The 25,267-nt window shown below is 38.2% G+C and overlaps 5 protein-coding genes across 14 annotated transcripts; 2 read left to right on the top strand and 3 right to left on the bottom strand.

Annotated features, from left to right (window-relative positions):
* Window positions 1-24: 24 nt before the first annotated feature.
* Coq8 (ubiquinone biosynthesis protein COQ8, mitochondrial) lies at window positions 25-3,837 on the bottom strand. 4 transcript variants are annotated; one of them, XM_071780257.1, is made up of 12 exons: window positions 3,613-3,837; window positions 3,129-3,322; window positions 2,518-3,048; window positions 2,198-2,417; window positions 1,991-2,115; window positions 1,844-1,928; window positions 1,651-1,766; window positions 1,401-1,563; window positions 1,122-1,324; window positions 878-1,030; window positions 684-784; window positions 25-622 (listed from the first exon to the last, which is right to left on the bottom strand). In XM_071780257.1, exons 1-12 carry the CDS (start codon window positions 3,701-3,703, stop codon window positions 448-450), a joined length of 2,157 nt encoding a protein of 718 aa, XP_071636358.1. In that variant the 5' UTR covers window positions 3,704-3,837; the 3' UTR covers window positions 25-447. The 4 variants fall into 4 exon arrangements, with proteins under 4 accessions (XP_071636358.1, XP_071636361.1, XP_071636359.1 ...); XM_071780260.1 differs by having other exon boundaries at window positions 3,140-3,322; window positions 3,613-3,737; XM_071780258.1 differs by having other exon boundaries at window positions 3,617-3,702.
* Window positions 3,838-3,864: 27 nt separating this feature from the next.
* On the bottom strand, window positions 3,865-7,038 carry Herp (Homocysteine-induced endoplasmic reticulum protein). Its single transcript, XM_071780261.1, has 4 exons — window positions 6,548-7,038; window positions 5,582-5,961; window positions 5,173-5,496; window positions 3,865-5,076 (listed from the first exon to the last, which is right to left on the bottom strand). The coding sequence occupies exons 1-4, from the start codon at window positions 6,680-6,682 to the stop codon at window positions 4,800-4,802; spliced, it is 1,116 nt and encodes a 371-aa protein (XP_071636362.1). The 5' UTR covers window positions 6,683-7,038; the 3' UTR covers window positions 3,865-4,799.
* Window positions 7,039-8,020: 982 nt separating this feature from the next.
* On the top strand, window positions 8,021-13,213 carry LOC139814209 (uncharacterized). Of its 4 annotated transcripts, none has more exons than XM_071780313.1 (9): window positions 8,021-8,133; window positions 8,254-8,299; window positions 8,579-8,706; window positions 8,783-9,465; window positions 9,577-12,061; window positions 12,134-12,297; window positions 12,368-12,572; window positions 12,705-12,827; window positions 12,909-13,213. In XM_071780313.1, coding segments are annotated over exons 1-9 (3,954 nt in total). In that variant the 5' UTR covers window positions 8,021-8,131; the 3' UTR covers window positions 13,027-13,213. The 4 variants fall into 4 exon arrangements, with proteins under 4 accessions (XP_071636414.1, XP_071636413.1, XP_071636412.1 ...); XM_071780312.1 differs by having other exon boundaries at window positions 8,783-9,045; window positions 9,145-12,061; XM_071780311.1 differs by having other exon boundaries at window positions 8,783-12,061.
* An 11-nt stretch (window positions 13,214-13,224) lies between these two features.
* On the bottom strand, window positions 13,225-20,980 carry LOC139814210 (IQ and AAA domain-containing protein 1-like). Of its 4 annotated transcripts, none has more exons than XR_011732370.1 (11): window positions 20,839-20,980; window positions 20,324-20,585; window positions 20,035-20,187; window positions 19,841-19,974; window positions 19,424-19,684; window positions 18,986-19,287; window positions 18,298-18,838; window positions 18,000-18,199; window positions 17,410-17,658; window positions 16,198-16,650; window positions 13,225-16,025 (listed from the first exon to the last, which is right to left on the bottom strand). XR_011732370.1 is itself a non-coding variant. In XM_071780315.1 (10 exons), exons 2-10 carry the CDS (start codon window positions 20,464-20,466, stop codon window positions 16,255-16,257), a joined length of 2,523 nt encoding a protein of 840 aa, XP_071636416.1. In that variant the 5' UTR covers window positions 20,467-20,585; window positions 20,839-20,980; the 3' UTR covers window positions 13,225-16,254. The 4 variants fall into 4 exon arrangements, 1 of the variants encoding a protein (XP_071636416.1); XR_011732369.1 differs by having other exon boundaries at window positions 17,856-18,199; XR_011732371.1 differs by lacking the exon at window positions 17,410-17,658.
* Window positions 15,819-24,872, top strand: Lrt (Leucine-rich tendon-specific protein). Its single transcript, XM_071780316.1, has 5 exons — window positions 15,819-15,960; window positions 20,709-21,087; window positions 21,652-21,966; window positions 22,129-22,461; window positions 22,588-24,872. The coding sequence occupies exons 2-5, from the start codon at window positions 20,710-20,712 to the stop codon at window positions 24,019-24,021; spliced, it is 2,460 nt and encodes an 819-aa protein (XP_071636417.1). The 5' UTR covers window positions 15,819-15,960; window position 20,709; the 3' UTR covers window positions 24,022-24,872.
* The last annotated feature ends 395 nt before the right edge of the window (window positions 24,873-25,267 follow it).

Consider the following 25,267-nt stretch of genomic DNA (forward strand, 5'->3'; position numbering starts at 1 on the left):
ACATGTTTTTAAAAAATTTATGCATTTCAATCAAAATGTATATTTTATTACGTCAATATCAGTATAAATGTTTCAAGATGTAGTACATCATAATATTATATTTACACGCAGATGCGTCAACGTCGATGAGGTTAGAGGTAGACTCATCGTCATAGTCTGTGTACTGTACTGAAGACTGGTTAAAGAATCAAAAGAATGTTGTTGTGAAACCTCTAAAGCTATCTAGACCTTTTTAAGAGAACGTGACATAACAATATAATAAAGGCGGTTAAAAAATAATTACAAGATACTTGGTTGGTAACACGCGGGAAAAGAATCGCACGAGAATCATACACGATAGTACCGGAGAAAAGAACAAAGAATTAAATGTGTAAAAAAAAAAAAAAAAAAAACCGATAAACAAATACACGGTTGACGGCACGTTAAATACTCTCATAAAGAAAAGTGTCAGCCGAATTTATAGTTGGCATAAACCTCGCGGAACATATCTCGACACGTGATTTTAGCTCCAAGTTTTGCACATAGTAAAAATATTCCGGATAACTTTCTATGCAAGCTATATATCTCCTCGGGTGGTGGGCATAATCTATGATTTATTATAGTTGGCACTAAGGATTGGATCCTGCAACACGAACGTAGTATATATATTATACGATGGATGCACAGAAATAGGTACAACATACCGTTTCGTCACATCTTGGCCGCCAAAATCGTAATACTCGTGATTATTGTCAAACACTTGGCCAAGAATCATGACTGCATCCACATGAGCATTCTCCATAATCTGATAATGTAAATTATTGTTCACGTAGATGTGTATATGCAGGAATAGTAATGTTTTAAGATATTAGAGAATTATTTAATAGAGATAAGATACCTTGGACTCGTATCCAGTAAGAAACTTCATCTCTTGAGATAACTCTAGGACCTTGTTGCGATTTCCCTTGCTTGCGGCATTAATGACTTGTATATATTTATCCATAAACGTTTTCTCATAAGTCCTGCATGCTCCGAAATCCAATAAAATTAACTGCAAAGATGTATGCACTCTATTAGCACTCTCGTGAACAAGTTAGTAAAAAGATATAATTTTAGATAATTTTTTTTAATATGCGGAAAACCTGTTTTGTATCGAGATTATAAAAGAAGTTGGACCAATTTGGATCAGTCTGCATATATCGAAATTCGAATAATTCCTTTAGGGTCAAACGCATGACCAGTTCACTTATACGTTGTCTAATTTTAACATCCATATCTGTACATTTGTCAACAGGTATACCTTCTATCATCTCTGTTGTAAATACTTGCTTCGTAGAGAGATCATCTAGAACGTAAGACGTAGTAAATGATTAAAATATAAAAAAATAATTAATTCAATATAAATCTTTTTATTTATTTACCTATTACCGCAGGCACATAATAATCTGGATACGGCCGTATTAATTCCCTATATTTTTTCGTACACTCTGCTTCCCTTATATAATCCACTTCCCATGCCAGTTCCCGTTTCGCAACTTCCACCACATTGTCTATAAACATTCCTTCTGGAAACACATTCCATACCTGCGCGATAAACACATACGATATTTATGTACGATATAAAGTTTGTCAAAGTTCACGATATACACGGCTGATTCAAAATATTACCACCTTCATTATGCCTACTAAATTTTCAATGTCGCTCTGAATACCCACTGCCACACCGGGATACTGAATCTTTATCGCTACATCTTGTTTATTCAATAATGTACCACGATGCACTTGTCCTAAGATATACAAATTAAATGATCTCTAAATCACAGTATTATATATTATTATGAATATCAAAAGCATCAATATATACCAATGGATGCTGCGGCGAATGGTTTTTCCTCAAAATACGCCAATTTATTTCTCCACGTGTGTCCAAGTTCGTTAGCTAACACTTTCTAGAAGGACGTGCAGATATTAAGAACGTCTCTTTTAATCTGTACACATTTGCATCATTTACCTCTACTTGCCACGTTGGCATAAAATCAGCGCTTTGTCTGACTCTTTCAAAGACCTTTTGCAATTCCGGACTTATAATAGTATTATCTTGGATGCTTAATATTTGACCGATCTTTAAACCTGCACCTATATTATCAGGTAACGTGATATATGTCTCATATATGCATAGATACGTGTATACGGCAGTTTAATGTATTGTATACCTTACCTCTCACTTTGCACAATGTTGAAACTATTCTTTCTGCATTAGCTTTAGTAAGAAACATACTGTCAACCGTATCCCCAATACTCTGCTCCTTTAATCCTAACGTCCTTCGTGTATATTCTGCAGCAGTACCAAGCCCAAGGCTAATACCTAAGGTACCGAAACTTACCATTCTTTGCAATCTTGTAGAAGGAACTTTTCTTTCTCTGGCAGTAGGTGATAGCTGTAACATACATGAAATAATAATACAGATACACATACCACGTTAATAAGAATATATATAAAAAGATATAATAAATAAAAGTTTATATTTCGATACTTACATATTGCTTTGGTCTAACTAATACGTTAGTTTTTGGCTTTTCTATAGACGTCATTTGCGTATGTACCGCTTCCTTTTCATGTACTTTACGTATAGAGGACGGAGCAGAACTTGCTTCAATACTGTTTTTAGTATTCTTCTCATATTCCAATTCTAATTTCCTCAAGATTTCTTTATCTTTCTCAGAGAATTCAATGTCAGGTATCTCTAGTTTGGTAATGGTCTTGATCTTTTCCTTTACACTTGTATACTTTTTCGTTGCGTTATTTTGTATGCCCGTTAAAGGCTCTTGAGTTCGTGACTTGTCAGTCGCGTATTTTGTTACGGTGTGTGTGACATCTTCGTCACGAGGCAATTCTTTTGGATCTTTTGCAGTATCGTAGACATACAGCTTTGTTTCCTTCTTAGGGATATAACCATTATTTTTTATATCCAAAGTTTGACTAGCTGTTATTTTAATATATTGTTTAATACCTTCCTCAACCACGCTTATACGTTCAGTTACTTCTTTCAAGTCTCTCATTATTTGTCCCTGTAGAAAAAATAACAATCTTTGTAAGAGGCAACATATGTAAGATGACACGTCACTTGGGTATCACGTGCAAGACTTACAGGGACCTTACTTGGCTCTATATTATTAAATTTTTCTCCTGCAGTTTGCAGACACTTGTCAGGTAAATCTTTTAAACTGGAGTGTTTGATCCTATAGCTGATTGTATGCTCTTGATGTTTTATCAGAGCATTTGTAACACTTTTTACTCCCTTAAATACACCAAGTACATCGGAAACTTTGGATCGAGGCATTTCTGAACAAAAAAAGTGAATAATAATGAATTTTTGTGCTATTATGATATAAAATAGCTTTTTTGATTTGATAGCTTTTTAATAACAATAATATATAATAATCATAATACAATATGAATATACTGTATGTCTTCGTTCGGGCATTAAGGTTATGTTATATCGTACGGACATGAAAAACACAAATTTAGTATTTTGATATAGCGACAAATGTAACTTGACGATGTAGATTATGAAAAATAATTTGTCTATAAATAAAACACGTAGAAATAACATTTTTTGTGCATTATTGTACCAACGTGTCTCGGTGCCTGTGCGTGCCTGTGATCACTGCAGATCACTGATCGTATCATATCATAGGATTGATAGGATTGCATCATATACATGTGAAGTAAGTATACGTCAGCAGCACTATAAAAGATATATATTTATTACATCTTACACGTTACGTTTTCATACAGAAAAAAATGTATTTTATCTTTTTTTTATTATTACGTATCTTATTAGAATATTCACAATCTTTTTAGTTGAAATAACATGAACAACAAACTTTAAAAATTGTTTTATTTGCTTTACATACATCTTTATTTCATCGGCGCTCTTCGTATAGACGTCTTTCTTTCTCTATTTAAGAAAATTTAGAGAACGTTCACACGTCCACTATAATGTGTTTCCACCTTATATGTATATCAATAATAATTATATATGTACGATGTTAACGCGATGTTTTACGCAGATATCACACCGGATGTATTCGACCGTATTAAACATCACAGGAAACGTATTCTCACACAATATAATATTATTGCTATATATATGAATTCTTTAAGAAAATTATCAAGTGCCTATTATTATCTCCTTAAATATAGCTTTATACAATACAAGCACTACACGAAACCTATATTTTTTATTTTTAGATATATGTATATACATGATTATTTATCTCTCGTTGTACTTTTATATATTAATACTCTACAAACATAAAAAAAAATTTTTTATACATTTTATTCTAATAGCTTTGGGATGGCACGTCTAACGATCTTCTCCCGAAGGAAAGTTAGCATTAATATCTATAGATCTTACGTGACTGTTGGTTTATTTCGTGACGTGCGAGTCTCTCGACAACGTAAACTGATACACATATATAATCTTTACATGTAAACGTGGATTTCCACGATACGTGTCATCAATCTTAAGCGTATGTTGATTATTAACACATATGTGAACATTTATATATATTAGAGATATATTCAGATACAAAAATCCTTGGGTATCGTAAAATTGATCAGACTTTCATAGGAATACATGTATTGAATGAATCGTGAGTTTAAGCACTTCTGACTCTACAAACTGTTAAATATTTTCAAAGTCCGGTAACACCGTGACAAAGTCATCCTTTCCAGTCTTTATATTATAATTATAGAGCTTTAAAATACGTATAGGCTTATAAAAAAGCCATATTTTATAACGGAATATCCGGGATTAAATGACATTTGGCTGATCTGGAATAAGCGAAGCAAAAAACGAACTGAAGAAGGTCCACGTAAAAGCGAGAGCGCCTGGTCGTTGTTCCTCGTTCTCCTCATTGGCGTTTGTTCGTGCTTCCGGTTGCACGGTTGGCACTTGAGCATTTTGCTGTTGCGGCACAGCCTGAGGACCCACTACTTCATTCTGCAACACTTGATTATTGTTGTCTGCGCGTCCATTGTTATTCTCAGCTACGAAGATTGGTTGTACCCTGAAGAAACCGCCTTGATACCTATAACGGCGATCATCGTGTTACATTTAACGCGTTTCAGGCAAGTTCAGAGAAAAACGTGTGGATATGTCAAAGAATATTAGGGACGTGACTCACAGATATATCGCAAATCCCAAAAACGTGACGATGAGGAGCCTGAGAGGGGACGAATAGAAATACACTATACCAAATAGAACGACGATCCTAGACAACATGTAAAAGAAATCCAACCAGTCGCGATTAAACGCGGCATCCTCGCCCGCACCGTTATTTCCCGCATTGATATCGGCTGCGTCTTGAGCCGCTGGTTGGGGTTGTTCGTCGCCAACCGTGTTGTTCGTGTTGGTTGTGTACGTATGTTGAGCTGTATCGTTTGTATTAATATTCATTTGCTGCAGGTATGGAATACTGGCTTGTAACTGTATTCCTTGCGCTGCCATTCTGCAAAAGAATCGTGCAACCGTTCGGCATCTTTCATATCTCTTTATCTCTTACAAAAAGTTCCAAGAGACACAGCTACACTTACAGTTGCATATACTGTGTAAAGTAATGCGTATAAGCCTGTTGCATCCAGGCTAACTGTTGACTATTTCGAGGATCGAGGTACTGCTGCTGTAAATATTGTTGATGCTGAGACGCAGTAACCGTGGCCGTCTCGTGACTTTGATTTTGAACCGTGTTACTTCTGATCTGAGTGTGTCTTGTTGCAGACGCAGTCGCCACCGTGTCATCAGTCGATCGCGTCTGATCCATAGCTTTCGCGGCACACATTTTTTGTGGGGTACAGACTAGATGAACGGTATACGCTTGATCCTCCGAACCATCGCACTGTCTCAATATATCTTTCAATTGTGCAGAATCATTTAACACGTGACCGGAATAAATTAATTTCTGATGTGAGCTTTCCTACAAATGACAACAACGACTTGGTGTTAGATCACGTGCATATCTTTAAATACTTTTGTAATACAGCATAATACAATACGAGCAAATACGTATAGCAAACAGTTTTTGAACCAACAACAAGGTTTAGAGCGTTTTAAATTATTTGAGAAGGTAAAGGCACTTTTGTAAACGGTATACAGTCCGTGGTCGTGCGATATATCTCAAGTGCAGCTTATATATAATGGGCACGTACTGAGTTGTATCAGTAAAGATGAATAATATTTTAACAAAGATATCATATCTTTTTATACACGCAACGAGCTCATAAATACTTTTATCTAAACACATCAGATATATTATCTTTCCCTCTAAACAGCACAATTCTTAGAAAGAGAAAGAGAGTTATGCATACAGCTAGCGTACTGATACGTTTGTAAAAAGAATATTTTAATCTGAATATAAAAGTAAGCCAAGTGTCTTTTCTATTAATTTTTATGTACGTAACTGAGACGAGAAACAAGGGAGAAAAGAAGGAAAAAAGACAAAAAGCAAAGAGAAACGCACGCTGCTTTCACTGGGCGGGAACGCGTACTTTCACGCGACTTACTGGCTTGCTGGGATAAACCTCGGACAGGTATTCCTTCAAACGGCCAATGGTCCAGCCGAGATCGCATTTGACCAGCTGGTCCTTGATCTGCTGATTCGGTGCTTTTATTATGAGATTAACGGCGGCGTCTGCCATCCTTTCGGCTTTCGGCGCGTCACAGCCAGTCCGAGACTCCGAGGTCAGCTGTTGGCGTAGTACGGAACAGCGCGTATCAAAATTCTTGCCGTCTCGTTTACGTCGTTTACGTCGCCGCGCCGGAGAGACGGAGACGGAGACGGAGACGGAGATGGAGATGGAGTCGAACTAGTCCAAGTCAACGATGTCGACCGCTCCTTTTCCTGTCGATATTGATGCTAGGAAAATTCTTGCACACGCACGTCTCGTCTCGCGGTGCCTTTTAACAACGTTCTGCAATGTCGAATGTCGTCAATGTCGACCGATCGTGCCCAACCACCGTCAAATGTCATCTGATATCACTGAAACGCAACCGTGTTCGTATGCATGTATGCATGTACATACATACACACACCTTCGCATGGAATCGTTGGACGTGCGATTTGGCGATCGCCCATTGGTCCGAGATTACGCGCGCTCGCTCGTGCATGTCTTATGCAAGACGTATGCCGAGTTTCCACGAGAGCTGCGTTCCGAAAGTATAGTAAAAACATCTCATATACAAACATGTAATATTTATAAAGCGTTTGCGCACGTTTAATGAACGTAGCAAAAAATCAATTATTTCTAGCCACGTCTAACCATATTATTATTATACTTGTTTCAAATTCGCAATGTAATGCTGACTGCTGACTCCATAGACGCGGAAACGCCGTGCGGTAGAGTGCGTTGACCACGGGCTGCGTTCAGCCGATACTCCGCTAGCCTAGCACGCGTGAGTATCGGCTGAACGCAGCCAATCAGAAGGCTGCCGCAAGTCGCCTGCGGCAAAATCAAAATTTGTGATTGGTCAACGCATTCTGCCGCATGGCGTTTCCGCGTCTATGGAGTCTTTTAGGTCGGTATTCACAGTCGGTTCTTATATTTAAGACCATCTTAAATCTTAAGCAATCTTAAGATGTCATTAACCAATCACAGAGCCGTATTAGCATCTTAAGATATTACTTAAGACGGTCTTGAAATAAGATCTGATTATGAATACCGGCTTTAGCATTAGTGCCCGTCTGCAATAGGTGTTTTAAGCCCTAAGCCCTAAGAAATTGACCAATCACAATCAATTATTCTCCTCAAATTCAACTGTGATTGAACACGTTCTTAAGGCTTAGGGCTTAAAACACCTATTGTAGACCGGGACTAAGCGGGGTCTACAAATGGGAGTCGCAAGACGTGACCACGCACAGTCGATTATTCTCCTAAAATTCGATCGTGATTGGTCACGTCTTGCGTCTCGCATTGTAGATCCCGCATAACTGTTGGAAATTTGATTTAACTTGCAACTTGGCTTACGTCGAATGTGTTTAGGAAACCAATATGGAGGTGCATGGAGATTGGACTGCGTGGAGGTTAGGTTATAGAATCAAATGTAATCAAATTTAACCGCTTCTCTCCTCTAGTGTTTGTGCGAACAAAATGTAGGTATTAAAACTTTCTTTTTTATTTTGTGCGTGAACGTAAGATGTGAGATTAAGATCCTATAACATGAGGCATTTTTACCAGAAGGGAATAATGTTTTTATTCGTTTTTATTCACAGGATTCCATCTAAATCCAAGAGAAGCGGCGAATCTAGACGTTCATCGGTAAGTTTACGCTACCACATGATTTTAACTTTTAGAGCGCCGGCATTTGATGAGCTTTAATCCTCTTTTAAAGTCCTCAACGTGTTGTGCTTATATCTTGTACAACATATACAAAGTTCCGATCACATACGTAGAGCCTATATTTATGCTTTCCGGCGGTCTAAAGGTTAAAGCTTCTAGCTCATTTTTCAGATCAAAGAAAGCTACCTATTTTAATAATATTAATAAATCTTTATTGATGATAAAATTAATGATTTTTTCTTTGTGTTGATTCTTAAGATTCTTAAGCCACGTAAACCACGGCAACCGTTGCAAAATGTAAATTTTGATTCTTCGTCCAATGAGAACAGTCCAGCTGCATCAAAAGCTAAGAGACGTGTTAGTTTTGCGGAGAAAAAACATGTCAAGTAAGTCAACCTAGTCTTGTAATATTTAGCTACAACTCGCTCTCTTCTTGCTCTCTAATACTTTGTCACTCTGCAGAGAGTTTTGTCATTCTACTGAACAAGGAACTGTATGGGATAATACGTATGAAGAGCATGATTTTAGTTTAAAAGGATCTTTTGTAGTTGATCAAAATGCTCAAGTGGACGTGAAAGATAACGTCGCGTTATGTGCTTCTAATACGGACTGTATACATCGTCATTCTGAAAATGCGTCATGTTCAATAAACACCTATCTAGTAAATAATCACGTCTCACAAGAATCTGTCGCAACAACTACGGAAGAAGATGACGCGACAAGCTGTAAGTTAGATTTTGCTAATCCGGTCAAATCCACAGAATTATCTAATATATCTCAACTTGGAAATGTCGCCGTGGCAATCAAGTCTTATGTATTCAAAGATCAAGCGGTATCAAGCGGTATTGTTGCGTATAGCGACACAGATGAAGAATCGCCTGATAAAGAATCTCAAGCTCGGCAAACTGTAATGACAAATAAATTTCAAACATCTAAAAATATAAAATCAAGCAGTATTACTATATATAGAGATGAAGAAGACTATGCGGATAACGTTGCCAATAAATGTTATTCCAAATCGTGTTCCAACAATGTTAACTCTGACGTAGACGAGGCACATGTACAGGATTTGTCTATGGAGTTAACTGCACCGATACCTGCATTTTTATCATCGTCATACGCAGAAGAACAAAAGAAACAAAAACGTAATAATATAAATAATTTAGATACAACGTATACTACTACGTGCAATAATGTATCAATGGAAATTACCGAAGCCATACCAATATCTGCAAAGTCTCGTGCTTCTGATTTAGGACGTACCGAACAAGTTCCGACAATATTACAAACGTGTGAAAATACCAAATGGGATGCTGCCAACACTCACAACGCAACAGCTATGAACTGTGCCAATGATTCAATGGTATTAACGTCTGTAATACAGCCATTTAGAGATGCTACAGGCATTGGCATATGTCGCACAAGTAATACAGCTTTCGACACTTCAATGGGACGTAGCAGTGCACCATTTGAAATATATGAAAAAAATGTCTGTGATGAAAATATACGTAAAAGAAAGGATCAAACTGATAAAACTGAAATTTTTAATGATGTATTAATGGACATGACGAAGCCAGTAAGTACCATCTTGTTTTCAGGTGTTTATAATGAGGAGACGTCTAGAATGGACGAACCAATATCCAGAGATGATAGAACTATGTTCTTCCATAATGTATCCATGGAAATGACTAAGACAGTATCGACAAAAAACAAACGAGAACGTGCTAATACAAACACTGGTAAATCATTATCTGAAGAGACGGCACATGGCGGAGAGGATGCAAATACGTCGATCTGCTTTAACGAAGGAACTAAAATATTATGCAAGTCTATGGAGCTTACTGAAGCTGTTCCAGCTCCTTTGCATTATGAAAGAATGTTTCGTGCTACACACGTTGCGCGATCTTTAAATAAAAATACATGTGAAGAGTATAAGAATGATGCATCAATGGAATTAACGAACGCAGTAAATATGTTTTCTTTAAACCGTGGCAAAGAGAATTTAAAACGTGATGAATCAAGATCGAAGGATGATAAAACTATGCTCTTTAATAATGTATCCATGGAAATGACTGCAGCAGTGTCGTCGAGAAACCAAAACGAGCGTACCCAGCCAATCATTTGTAAATCAATATCCAAAGAGAATAATGGAGAAAAAGATGGGAACGATTCAACCTGCTTTGACGAAGGAACCAGATTGTTGTGTAAGTCTATGGAATTTACCCAAGTTGTCCCGATTTCTTTGCACGATGAGAGAACATTTAATACTACCCACACTACTACGCAATCTACATTTTCCCAAACATTACCAAAAACAACTTTTGTGCCTGCTGAAACGTCTGCGGGAGTAGCATTCCAAACTGACACGGCTGCAAATAAAACAATTCAAGATATATCAATAGAATTTACTGCTGCAGTCCCATCAACATTACAACTTTGGCAAGACGTGACGGTAAATCAAACGGAAACGTTGATTATTTCTAAAGATGATGACGTCCAACGTCTAACGGCAAATACGAATACAACAAAATCTAACAAGGGCGCAACGAAAGAAAATTTTATACGTTCAAGGGAATGTGTAGAAGCAGAGAATATTAGACCCAATGACGTATCTGCTGACGATGTCGTTACTCAGTCTCCACCACCGGTTAATTTAGATCACTCTTTAAATGCGACCTTAGAAAATGCCAGTGGGAAAAAAAGACGGTCTGACGCAAGCGAAAGATTGTCGCGAAAAAGAGTTTGCAGTTCTTTTATAAAAGTTCAATCTTCTCAGGAGAATGATATACCGTCACTTTCGAGTGCCAACCCCAACTATGTAAATGATGTCGAACGTACGGAGTGTTTTGTTAAGGATATAGCAGATCACACGCAGCAGGTATCTGACTCTGATTTCAGGGATAGTCTAAACAAGATAAACGAACATGGATTTTTAAAGGAAACGTTGTCGAACAACAGTCTCACAGAGCTACAATCGATTACACCGCCATCCACGCTCTATTTGGACAACGAGGACGAAACGTCTTCCAACGTCCACGAACGTCAGCACGAACTTGACGCGTCGATCATCACTGATATACCAGTCAATATATCTGACCGATTAATATCAAGTAATATAACAGAATCCAAGTGTCTAAAAGAGAAACTAATAAATATTGAAAATAATCAATCGGAAGCGTGCCACAGAAACACTGCGGTAGATAAAAATGAAGACAAGCAGAAAACTACGTGCCAAACGATGACAAAGACACGTATTAATGACAATCAACCTAATAAATCAACGTATTATACGACAAAGACGATTAATGAAGAAAGCACCGTGTCGATGAATTATAAGAATGGAAAAGCTCTAACGGTACAAGATATTAACCATTGTAGAGAAATAAAAGTAACAGATGAAGATCAAGTAGATGAAAGAGAACATACCCAAAGGAGAATAAACAAAGAGGCAAAGCTGCAGACGGATATTAAAATGAGAGAACAATATTCGGATAATAAAAGGCAGGAGAAGTGCAGTGATCATTTTGAAGGCACAGGAGCAGTACGTGAGGATTCTGAAGAAGGCAGAAAAAATTTAAATGATGAAGTGAAACAACAATGTATGGAACAAAAAAACGACGGTGCAACTAAAAAGCTCGTAACGGCACGATATAATACGATTGAGGATGTTGATGATGGATCTATGACCGAACAAAATCCGTTTTTAACACTATCGCAAAAATTAGAAACGCATGCCGTAAGGTACATGTATATTTTTATTACATCTTCTACTATCGAAAAAGATTAAAGGGACCTAATGTTATTTCGTTATAGGGAAGATTGCATTTGGAATGTACACTATAAGAATATCGATAGGAAAATGATCGTTTTTGGTTTCATGTCAAATTCGTTATTGATAGCGACATTCTTGTCATATGATTTTAATGACTCCGAAGAAAATTTAATTAAAGAAATCAAGATTATTTCTCGCGTTTCAGGTACGTATACAAATATTAATTAAAAGATAAAAAATTACAATAATTTTAATCTTATGTCTTTTTGTGATAGATGAGTCAGGAATATTAATAAGGATAGTTCACAAATTAATTCTAGAGAAAATAAACGTGGAAATACTTACAAACGTGTATAAATCTCATCAGGACATTCTTCCGATGTTAACGTTCATTTCACAAGATGTGAAATTAGCGATGGATTTCATGTTCGATTTGAGGCGTTTGGATGACCTGAACTTAATGGAGATTACTTATGACGAGTACGACGTTACAAATTTACATTAAATCGTGTCATATTACGTTACACTATACACGACATACGTATTTAAAATATTGTAATCAACATACATATACATCGACTTGACAAACGTGTAACACGTTGTTTATTTTAGAATTTCGTTCGTCTCTCGAAGCAAACGGATGGACATTATATTGAGAGTTACGATCAAAGTTAAACAGTTTGATAAACTCACTTTGAATGATATCAGTCTTCATTGTCTACTGGGTAAAATAAAGTAAGTGTTCACAAAGAGATAGCTCGGAATATAATAATTTAAAAATTCGATAAAATTGTTTTTTTTTTTTTTTTTTTACAGAGAAACAGACATTAAAAATTTAATTAAAAATGTAAAAAGAGACCATAAGTTCCTACGGAGGTATATGAATGATGTCAAGGATTATATTGATATAATGGAAGAGACTCAAATAATCTAATGACCGAGAATGAAAAGGCTTCTGATTGAGCTTTTGATGAAGATTGTTGTTTCCTTGCAATATTCAAGTTCAAGGGTTGAAATAAAATAAATTTTTTAATGATTAATATTGTAAATAATCGTGCAATCATTCATCGTCGATGCCATAATAACGTTTTTCTTATTTTTATATTACTATGTAAGTTGTATAACAAAAATACAGTATGCAAAATTGTTTAATACAATGCACAAAAATACAATATAAATAGAATGTATAATAATCGTATAACAATGTTTTATATATATAACTAGTATGATTTCTCTTCTACTTTTTTGTGAACCACGTAAGAAATTAATCATGGTAATATTACGGTTTCCCATACTTTTGTTTACAACGTCCTTAATAAATTTTTTTGTCAAAAACTCTAATGAGGCGTACGGCACCCTCGACATACTTTTCGTATTATACTATAACGTAACTGTATTGTGAGCAGACATAAACGTGCGAAGCAGAGAGGTCAATCAACCAATCAATATAGTTCCAATACAGCCGGTTCAGAGAATACAGCTTTTTGTGCAAGCACACAATCCTTGAACAGTATATCGTGCGAACGATCGTCTTTCACGGAATCTTGAGACTTGACGTGGCGATCTTGAAAAACACTCGCCGTTCACAACCAAGCATTAGTAATGAACTTTGATCGCGTGGGATCGAATAATCTGAAGCTGCAAAACACGTTCATTAGAGTTGATATTTTTATTTAACCCCAACTTTTCGTATTGATTAATATTCTCTAAAATTTACTGCATTTATATTTGTATTATTTTTCCAAGTCAAATAAATCTTGTTTTTTGAGAGTACAATATTAAAAATATCTTACTCTAAGCAATACTACGTTAACAATGATGGTATAGAATGTGCTTTGACTTTTGGATATTATTACGTTCTTAAAATATCTAAGATTAATAAACAGATTCATTAATTCGACTTGATGACGACAAATATAAATCATTGTCCTGACAATTCGACCATGGATTTTGGTGTGTGTATATATATATATATATCTTCAAACGTACATCAATTTTAAAAGGACCTAAACCTATGATCGAAATGTTTTGGCGATTAATCTAACCAAAACCAAATAGTCGAATTGTCAGGACGATGATTTATATTCGTCGCCAGTTAAGTCGACTTGATGAATCTGTAGTTAATCATCACCGGCATTAGCAATATACTATCCATCTTTGTTATCTAAGATGAAATTCTTTATATACAAGCACCGTTTTATTTCCTGATTTGCATACAATGAAACTTTAAATTCGGACTGTCAATCGTGCTATTACTTAATTTTTTCGTTACGATATAAAAAACTTTTGCCATTTTCGTTAGAAAGTCAATCAAGACACGTCTATTATACGTGTAAAATTACAAGAATTACGTTCGTGATATTAAAGTATCACGATTTTGTGCGATATCGAATTTTTATGCTGATTTTTAGACAATGTTCACGTTTTGGCGTGTTATAAACATCTCGAGCTTGTTAAAGAAGTTGGATTTTCTTTCACTGCGACTATGCCAGTCTCTTGCTACAGCGTGGGCGTAGAGGCCCGGTTTTACGTGATTTCGTAATGACGATGGCAAACAGATTTCCAGTATCAAAAGGCATTTCGTGAGGATCCTGAAGACCTTCGGGGCCCCCTACCATTCTACCTATCTACCTACCTACTCTCTCTTTCTGTCTCTTTCTCGTCCGCTTCTGCTTGATCTTCTTTCAGATTCTCATGCATACGAAAACAGCACATGTGAGGATCATTTGGTACTACTTTTCATACTTTTCGCGGATACATTAATAATTAGATGGAAAGACGTGTGTCATTTCATGTAAGTGGAAAATACAAGGATTTTTATTTTACAAAAAGTATTTTCTTATTAGCCGACGTGAAAAGTTAAGAACCTCTTAATCATCTCCTCTGATTAATCAAGTTCGTTGACGTTTTTAGAATATTTGTCAGAGTTTTTGATATGCCAAAATTCAAGATTTTCAAAATGTGTTGGAAAAAACGTCGCTGTTTGGCATTTTAAGGGGTTTCTCTTTTTTCCAGTGGTTCATACGACGACGACGACATCATCGTTGTCATTCTCGTTGTTGTTCTCATTTTCGCTGTTGTCAATCGTGACGATACCTGCTCCAGCTCCGGTGGAGAGCCGGTACGGAGAGCGCGACTATGGCAAGTGGGCGTAAGGGCCGGGAGAGAGAACGTCGTCCCGTGTTCCATACATGGCTATGCTATGTGGAAACCAAGAGACAGAGAGGCGGACGGACCGACATGGACCGGGGGAGTCCCCACCGTGTGGACGGTGGAGGCGACGTTTTCTCGTCTCTCGAAACGGTTCCCGAGCATGCTCCTGACGCACCGTGCCTCGCAGCACGCATATCGTACAATCATTCGTACGATCATCCTAGTATTATTGTTCGAGCATTCGTGTCACCGCACGCTTCCTTCGAAGATGCGATGCCCGTTGATCCACGTGATTCGATGAGAGTTCACGTCCGATGACGTACGTGTGAATATATGTGACAGTGTATATCCTGGTGAACGGCGTTCAACGATCATCCGTAAATGTTGAGATCGCCACGTTGTGCTATTAGCGGAGATTCCTAGCGGAAAGAACACAATATCGCGAGGGATTAAGTACTGAAGAGTACGCAGGGTCGAGCTTTTAACCATCGCAATATCATCAAACGTGACAGGACATATATAAGAACGATCCACGCAGACGTTCGAAGAAGGGATGATTCTTCATTGATATAGTAGAGCGTGCACGATGCACTCGCAAACACTTGACCGGCGTGGGTGCTACTGGGTTCCTCCTTCGCTTTGAGACCGAGGTCAGGTGTGTGGGAGGGTGCAAGGGTTGGCAACACGCTCGAGACTGGCACATTATACATTAGAGGTACGTATTTTCTCTTCAGCGTTCTCCACGCATAATGTAGTCATTCATGAATATCTCTGTCTTTCCTACACAAGAATATTTAAAGTAACATTTAAATAAAATATTTCCATTTTTTTCTGTAACAGATGCTCTCATAAAATAGATATACATTTTATACTTATGGGCTACATTGTGATGAAACAAATGTTTATAATATGAATATATTTTTATATTGAGCGAAACTTTTACGATACCTACATTTATATCCGACAAACAAACTCGTCATCTTTTCGCGTTCAATCGCAAGCATCCTTCTTACGAAACTTTGGTTTTTCTTCTGGCAGATAGAGTGAGTTTTTCAAATTTATCGAGACTCTCCACCATCTCCGTCGTAGGATACTGATACGTCAATATCTCATTCATAATTTCTATCGGACTTAACGGATTGAATTTAAGAGTAATTCTTCGACGCAACGATAACACCTTCTCTACGGCTTGCCGGATAAAATTCAGAGGAATCCCGACAGACATCTTGGCCAAACAGGAGACATCGATATCGCGATCGACGCCGTGATATTTCATTAGTAGATTCTTATAGTACATATAAAGTGTGTTGTAATCGGTGGTAGGCACCCTTATAAATTTATCATGGAACTTGTTGAAACCGGCTGTCGCCTTCTGCGGTTCTTCGGACAGCGAAAGAAATAGTATCTGTTGGATAACGTCGTCATATTAATAATACGTAGCGTAATGAAAATCAGATTTCATTTATGTGCTTGATATTCTCTCAGTACTAGATATTCTAATAAATCTAGTACGTCTTATGTTTTACGTCTTATACAAATTTAAAAGTTTTAATAGAACGAAAAATGTATTAATTTTTCAAGTAAATATTGATCTGCTCAATCTCTACAGTATTGCGCCAGTAAGTAACAGTATCTGTGTTCGGAATCTTCAACACTCTAAATCCTACGTTAACTTGCCGCCACCTACGTCCTCACACGGCGGCCATATATACAGGTAGGAGGTGTTTCATTGATGAGCAACCTCGAGCGATCGAGATGAGAGATCTGAACGACGCAAGAGAAAGAGAAAGAGAGAGAGTCCCGTGTATGTGACTCGTCGAGGTGGCGGCTATTCATTCATATTAAAGAAAGAACTCAAACGGGAATAACAAGAATTTTACTAAGTGGGCGTTGCTCGATTGCGTATGCTTTGATACAGTCCTCCAATTTAGGAGTGTTACTCCGGAGTTTTCACGATATATATTTCTAATGGCTAAAAATCTTTTTATACGTATTATACTACGAAGTGTTGAGAATGATATAGATGGAACAATCGCACGATTAATAAAAAACAAATCATATGAGAGAAAAAGAACACGTAAGAGAGTAAAAAAAGGATTGTTTTCCAATCTCCCTCCCCCCCCCCTCTCTCTCTCTCTCTCTCTTTCTTTCTTTACAGCTTTACCTGGTCTCCCGACTTGATGTCTTTCATTAGTTTAACAAAATAGTTTGCGAATCGCTTGTGTTGAAGGTACTTTTCCTCTGGTGGAACTTTTTTCAACCAAGGTTTCTCGCCAGCATCGAGAAATATTATAGAAGGCGCGTAAACGCGGGCCACTTTAGAGATTATGTCGATGAGCCTCTGTTGCTTTTCCTTGCCCATATATTTACCAGTCAAGACAGGTGCTGATACATCGAAAAGTAATGCGCCAATCTTTGAAAGAAATAAATCAGGAATACATTCTATTTTAATTTATGATTTAATTATCATAAATTATTACAAAGAATTAAAAAAAAATTAAATCGTAGTAACATGATTTCAATATCTTTAACATAATAGGTACATAGGAAGATATACACGAGAGAGAGAGAGAGAGAGAGAGAGAAAGAGAGGGGGGGGGGAGAAGTCACCTCTGAGCAAATGACATTGGCAAGCAAAGTCTTTCCAGCTCCCGGTAATCCATAGATACACACAGAACGCACAAGCGGTGCAACTTGATGTGTCCCTTTGGAAATTAAAGGCAATATGCAATACTCCAAGACGAGCTGCTTTACCTCTCCGAGCCGATGCTTGAAATCCCGGAACTCGCGACGTGCCTCGTAATTTTGATAGGAGAGATCGCCAAACCAATCACGTAAGAAAATAGTTGGGTAGTTTCTAATGATTTTAGCTCGTAGAAGCTCGCTGAAGAGATCCTCGACGGCCACATCCTCCAAAATGTCCTTTTTTCTCTTCGTTCCGGTTTTGTCAATATCTGTGTCATAACACGTAATCAAAATTTCCAATTTTTATTTAAACATGATAGATAATGAGTGTGCAAACGTCTTAATTAACAAAGTTCTTATCCATTACTTTTGTCCATTGTTGGAATCGTGAATTTCTCTTTATCATGTGCGTGATCCTTCAGTAATGCTTTGTTTAGTACGTCTAGCTCGGCCCTCATCACGTCGTCTACTATCTCCCTCATTTCGAGCTGCAACTCATAACAGAGTTTCTCGGTGATCAAATCCAGATATTCTCGCTCCGAAGGTTTTTCGCTGCGAAAACTCCAGTTTCGAATGAAATCGATGTTTGCTTCTTCCAAGCAGGAGAGAGCATCTGTTTGCGGCATTTTCCAACCAGGAACTTGGCTCTTGATAGGTTCAGCTTTGGGACGCGGTGCCATTTTCTCAGCTCTTCTGCCCTTTGCCTTGGCTTGTTTCTCTTTTTCTAATTTTTCCATTAGATATTCTTGCGGCGTCGAGGTCTGCCCGGTGACGATCAGCACGCTGCCACCAAAATCCGCCGCCGGAAACACATCGTAATGTCCTAACGCGTTGTACCAAACGACGAACCACTCATGAATCTCATCAGTGATGTCCTCCATTAATCCGGGGCCTCTGACTTTCAGGAGCTTTTGAAAATTAGTTGCTTTTTAAATCTTGATCCACGTATTTCTTTTTTATTTGTTTTTTTCCTAATTTTATTTTTATCTTTTTCTTTTATTCGTCTTTCTTTCATGATAATGCAATAAATCAGAACGTCTGTTTGGAAAATTTACCCTTGTACGTTCATCGCTGATCGCCTTCTTCGTGTGTGCATCGAACACGGGCATCAGAGCACGTCGCCGTTGAAAGTTATCATCATCCTTCGTGCGTGTTTTGCGGCATTGCCAGCTTGGTATCGTCATACCCAAAGCTTCCTCGAGACGCGCGATTCGTTTTCTCATAGCTTTTCGAGAGGCATAACGTCGCCACGCGCGTTGTATCGTCACCGCTGACTTGATGTATCTGATGCGATCGATTTTTCTCGGTATTATCTCTCCGAACCTCACTTTTTTATTGTAATCGTATATACGTTTCACTACGAACGTAGCATCAATAATTAATAGGCAATCGTAAAAAAGTTGTTAGATATATGATCAACATTACTTTTTTTTATGCCACTACAGAGATTGTATTACAAAGTAAACTATATATATATATATTTTTGCGAATACCATCTGCACCGTAGCAGCGTCCCTTTCTGGCTCTCTCATGACTCTGTATCAATAATATCGCGCTACGCATAATTCTTTCAGCAGCAAGCTTCGCTTCTCGGGCAGCTTTTTCCTCGGGCGATTCGCGGATTAACTCTACCTTCGAGGGTTGCATGATGCGCATTCTTCTTCGAGCGGCGCGCGTCTTCAATGTCTGATCTTCCATCTCGGACATACTCTCGATATGTATCTGTGAAAGGCTGCGTTCTCTCGTCTGTGGTACTAGACGATGAAATTTAAAAAATTTATTTAAACTTTTCAATTAAATTTAAATAGATTATATTATAAAATTCAATTAATTCACGTAATACACTAATAGATTTCTTTCAACATCACAAAATTTTGTTATCGATAAGAAATGATAAACTAGCTATGAACCTTTGTGAGCACTCTCTATCAACTCTTGTATAAACTTTCTGCGTTCCTCTACACGTTCTCGGCCAGACGCCGCGGCAAACAGCTCGATGTCGTCCGGCGTGAATTTCATTTGATTCAAAATATCGTCAGGCCATCTGTGCAGATAGTATTTCTTTATAAATTGATGCTACGTGAATGAGCAACGAAAAACGTACTGATAATCCATATAATCGAGCTTCACAATTTCCTTTTTATATTCTAGCATTCGCCCGATGGCACATTCTAACATCTTCTTAATTAACTCCCGTTTCTGTGTCTGGACCATTTGATCGTAACACATGATGAGTCTTCTTACAATATTGCGATATCTATAATACGTTAATTCAAATGATCAATCAATTATTTCAATGAAAAAGATATATATATATATATATATATATATATATATATATATATATATATATATATACACACGTGCAAGATGGTTTCACACACAACACATACCTCAGATATATAAATAACGCCGAATTTAAAGCAGCTCCTTTTTTTAACGGTGTGCTTTCTTGCAGTCTTCGTTCGAGTTCCAACAGCTTTTCCAAGTCACCTCTTGTGATAAGCCATAATTCGTTGTAATAAACGTGAGACATGGAATTTAAATATGCTTTTCACGGATATATACCGGTAGAATTTTGTAATTTACACTCGCAATTTGGCAACTTGACATTTCTAAATTGTGTGATTATCGGTGAGCGGTTGCGTGCGTCAACTGAAAACAAAATCGAAATTTTATTTTGCAGTATTACTTGTCCGGATCGTATGATGAAAAAAATATTTTCTGTATGACAGATGACAGATAAATGTAATATGCCCAAATATCTCTTTCCATCAGAATGCCGAAATTATTTCGGGACCTACTCGTGTTAACATTGATAATGACAGCGTCATGTCTCGACGCGACAGAGGACACGGTCACAACAACGACAATGGAAATCTCTACATTGATAGCAGCATCGACGTACATTGATAGTACATCCATGAAAACGACGATCCCCAAGGAAAACGCCGTGTCGCCGTTGGCGACTATGGCAAGACAAGACGATGGCATCTCGAAAAATCTGTCCCACGCATTACCGTCGCCGTTGCCGTCGCCGTCACCGTCTTCCTCCAACACTGTGTGGGAATGTCCGAATATCACAAAAGCGGGCGTGGAGTGTTCTTGCGATTTTCCACATACGCTCAGATGTACCGGCGATAGAACAGCACTGGAGGTAACTGAAACAACGGCAAAGGCGCGTGCCATTATATGTCAATTATATGTCAGGTGACAAATACTATTTATCATATAACAGGCGCGTGGCAAAAATATTTTTATTTCCAAAGTTTCCTCGGAAAAAATTTAAAAAATATCGCAAGATGAGCTGCAAGTTCAATCTTTATGTCATGTTACGCTTCGCAGCACACGCGAGGTCGTTACTTTTTAAGCAACGGTCAAGAAGAGCGTGGGTGGTATAGACTGCCAATGAAATGCAAGTCGTATACATATATTATTCAAGAGTCCATTGTGCCCGCTTCTCTTTTCATCCCTTCTCTCTTCTCGGTTACTTGATCTCTTATTTCATATATGTTGCTCGCGAGCATCTGTTGTTTTATATCGAGTATCCTGCTGTTATCACGTGGGTTTGTTAATATTACACTCATAATGATCTTTTTTTTATAAATCTATTGAAAGAATATAAAATCAAAAGACGCGGATGTACGTTATAAAGAGATAAACGCGGGCACAACGGAAAGAATGAAGAAATTATTTCTATTGTCTCCATTGTTCCTCTTAGATCATCAGTGACCATTTGAAACATAGTCAGCCGGATACAATATCATTGCTGGATGTGACTGTGACGGGAGTCTCTGTGTTGCCGGCACATTTCCTCGAGGATGTCGCACTTCACGGATTAGTCGTCTCCACTGGCGAGCTGCGGCACGTTCATGAGCATGCGTTTACCGCGCTGGCGCGACCGTTACAAGCGCTAGGACTGCCCAGCAATCTCCTAGATTCGGTTCCCACGATCGCACTGTCATACCTGGTCGGTCTAGACCGATTGGACCTGTCTCACAACAAATTAAAGACATTAGAAGCGGACTCGTTTAAGGTATGCGTAACTGCGAGAAATTTGTGAAATAAAGTATTTTATAATTTTTACATGAATAGTTGTTAATAAAAAAAGAAAGAGACGACTATTCATAAAGAATATTGTTCATAAAGTTTCGAGAGAAGATTGATTAAAGAATAACAAAAACATTCTCTGTTTCAGGGACTAGCAAATCTGACTTATCTAGACTTGTGTGACAATCTGCTATCACAATTGTCGCCGCAGGTTTTCCTGACATTACCGGCATTGCGCTCGCTAAGAATGCGTGGAAATCGTCTGAGCGTTTCCGCCTTGTCTGCATTGAGAGGTTTGAAGCGCTTGGAAGAGCTAGATCTGTCAAACAATCTACTGCTGGGTCCAATGGGCCCCACGTTATTGCCACAAATGCCCAAACTACATTTCCTCACAGTCTCAGAAAACGGTCTCGTCAACGTTCAGCAGGGAGCTCTCATGGGTCTCGGAAATCTCACTTATCTGAGTTTGAGTCACAATCAAGTGAGTGTGTTTGTTTTAAAAGTTACAGCCAAGTTCAAGAGAAGATTCATATTTCACGTAATATGAAAAAAATTATCAACATTTTAAAATTATTTTATACAAGTTGATAAATATTGTGATTCGCAGATTGACGTGTTAGAGGATCATTCGTTCAAGTACCTGTCGACTTTGACGCGACTGGATCTGGCCAACAACCGCATCGTCGCCGTGTCCGGTGCTTCCTTAGCTCATTTAGAGAACGTGATTACTTTAGATCTAACGCACAACTTTCTGCGAGCGTTGACGCGCGATCTGGTGGTGCCATTGAAGAATTTACAGGACCTACGATTGGACGACAATGACATCACAATCGTAGCAAACGATGTGCTAACGTCCGAGCTGCACCTCAAGAGACTCTCCCTCGCTGACAATCCGTTAAATTGCGATTGCACCTTGCTGGAGTTTGCTACGTGGCTGGCAAACTCCAGCCTGACGGAGGAGGACAAGTCATCGGCGGTGTGCGCGACACCGCCCGTTCTGGAGAACGGCATTCTAACGCAAGTACCGCCGGGCAGTCTGCTTTGCGGCGAGCCCACCCCGCCCATGATGACCCGGGTTGACGCAAGTGCGCCTGTAGCAGGTGCACAGCTAAGTCTCAAAGAGTTTCGCTACGACGACGCGACCGCCGGTATCACGTTGTTGTGGCACGTGGAACAGTGCGCTGAACGTTACACTTGCGACTCGCTCATCGTCTATGAAACACGCGGCGACAGCGAGATTCTAACGGAATCTAGCCCGCTGCACTGTGACTCTCGAATGATGCGAGATCCCTGCATCCTGCCAGTCACCATACCAGCTTCCCTGCATCTACAATTGAGTCACAAATACCGTTATTGTGTAGTTTTATTGATATCTACTGTCTACGACGCGGTGTCCCTTGGTCTCGGTTGTAGCGACGTCATCGTTTTAGAGAAGACCCAGCAGCGAGCAGGGACAGAAGATTTCTCGTCTTCGTCTCCGACGTCCACGCAGATATCTCTTGATTCATCGTCGCGGATCACCGGCGTTCACGTAAACGTATCTGACAAGAGCTACTTACACATTGGTGTAGTTCTCTCCGGAACGACAAAAGACACGACTTTGTCGTCGACGAGCTGCCAACTGTCCGTCATCGTATTTGACGAGGTTTCCACGGTGCATCAACGGAGGCTCACGTGTAGCGCCACATCCGTCATCGACGTGCAAGTATCGTTGCCAGGTTATTACAGGGTGTGCGCCAGTCTGGATGACCTCACCAACGTTATCGTTATGTCCAGCAACTTGGTGGCGGACGACGAGAGGTTGCGTTGCGTTGACGTAGTCGAGCAGAGTTACAGCAGGCGGAACGTCGAGGTATTCATCATTATGGCCGTGATCGCTGCAACCGGTGTTCTCCTAGTTATCCTCGCTGTACTCGGGAGAACGCTCGCAAGGCGTTTGCGGCACCCGAGAATACAGGCGCAATGTTTCCTGCCGGCTCAGGAGTTTGAAATTACCCATAAAGCTCATTACATCAAACTCCTGGCAACGACAAAAGTTTAATAAGAACGATATTGATGACCGCGGTATTGAATATAATATATTGTTTTCAGAATTAAAAAATGGAGATATAGAAGCAAAACTCGCGATTTTTTCTCCTTCTCCAACGAAATATTTCCAGTTAAGATACCGAGTATCATTAATTTATTCTTTATGTTTTACACCCTGCGTGAGTTTTCAGACAAAAAGTATGCAAGCAAAAGCTAACTTTAGTTGAACATGTATTAGTTGATTAAATGTTTATTTTACATTTTTAATTACATGTATATATGATGCAGTTACTCATGACGTCTACGTCTCTAAAATGAGTCAAGATGCTCTTCCACGTCATTCTATTCTGTATACATATAATCTGTTGAGATGTTCTTTTCTTTAATTTTGCCAATAATCTTGAAAAATGGAAAAGGATTCGAGTTTTGCTTTTATACGCCTCGAATGTATTTTAAAATTAAAATTAAAGATTGATCTAGATAAAATATATGTATAATATGCAATGTGAGCCAATATAAGCAACTTTATCTACTTTTAGCAACTATATGAGCATTTATCTACGAGAATAATGCAATGAGTAACGCGCGTGAAGATTTTCTCGACATTTAATGTTTTTATATATTTAATAATTTAGTATAATATAGATTCGACACATGCGCACACATACAAATGTTTAACTTGGAGGGAAGGTATCTTCTCATTTTGTAACATATATACGCATTGATACGTGTTACTGTAAATATGTTTATTTTTATCGTTTTTAATACCTACAAACACGTCGCGTTTATTACTATTGTACAGTAATAAATATATATACATACTATTAAGCAGTTGATTCGTTTTGTTTACTAAATATCGAGAGGTGCACAAGTGTGTGCTTCTCGTAGACAAATGAGAGTATGAATAAACATTTGTTTAATATATATACTTTGTGCCGTCCTTTTTTCTTTTTTTTCCTTTTGATATAAATGTAGGATAAAATATATATCATCTGAAATAGTGAAATATTACCTCAAGTTGAAGCGATCAACATCACACGCGTTATCGTTCGCGTTATATATCTCTGCACGAAAATTTGTTGTAAAATAAACACAATATGCAGCGTCATCTTCAAGAGAATCGAGCAAATGTCTAAATCATTTTTGGTAGTTTGCTTTATCGACAATCGATTCGAATGTCTGCTAGTCCGCGATAGGCGTGACAAAGATAAGTGAAGGTGAAGGGCGTGAAGGGGGTTGAGGAGGTCTGTTTTCTATTG

Source organism: Temnothorax longispinosus, chromosome 6 (assembly GCF_030848805.1).
Source record: "Temnothorax longispinosus isolate EJ_2023e chromosome 6, Tlon_JGU_v1, whole genome shotgun sequence".
Lineage (NCBI taxonomy): Eukaryota > Metazoa > Arthropoda > Insecta > Hymenoptera > Formicidae > Temnothorax > Temnothorax longispinosus.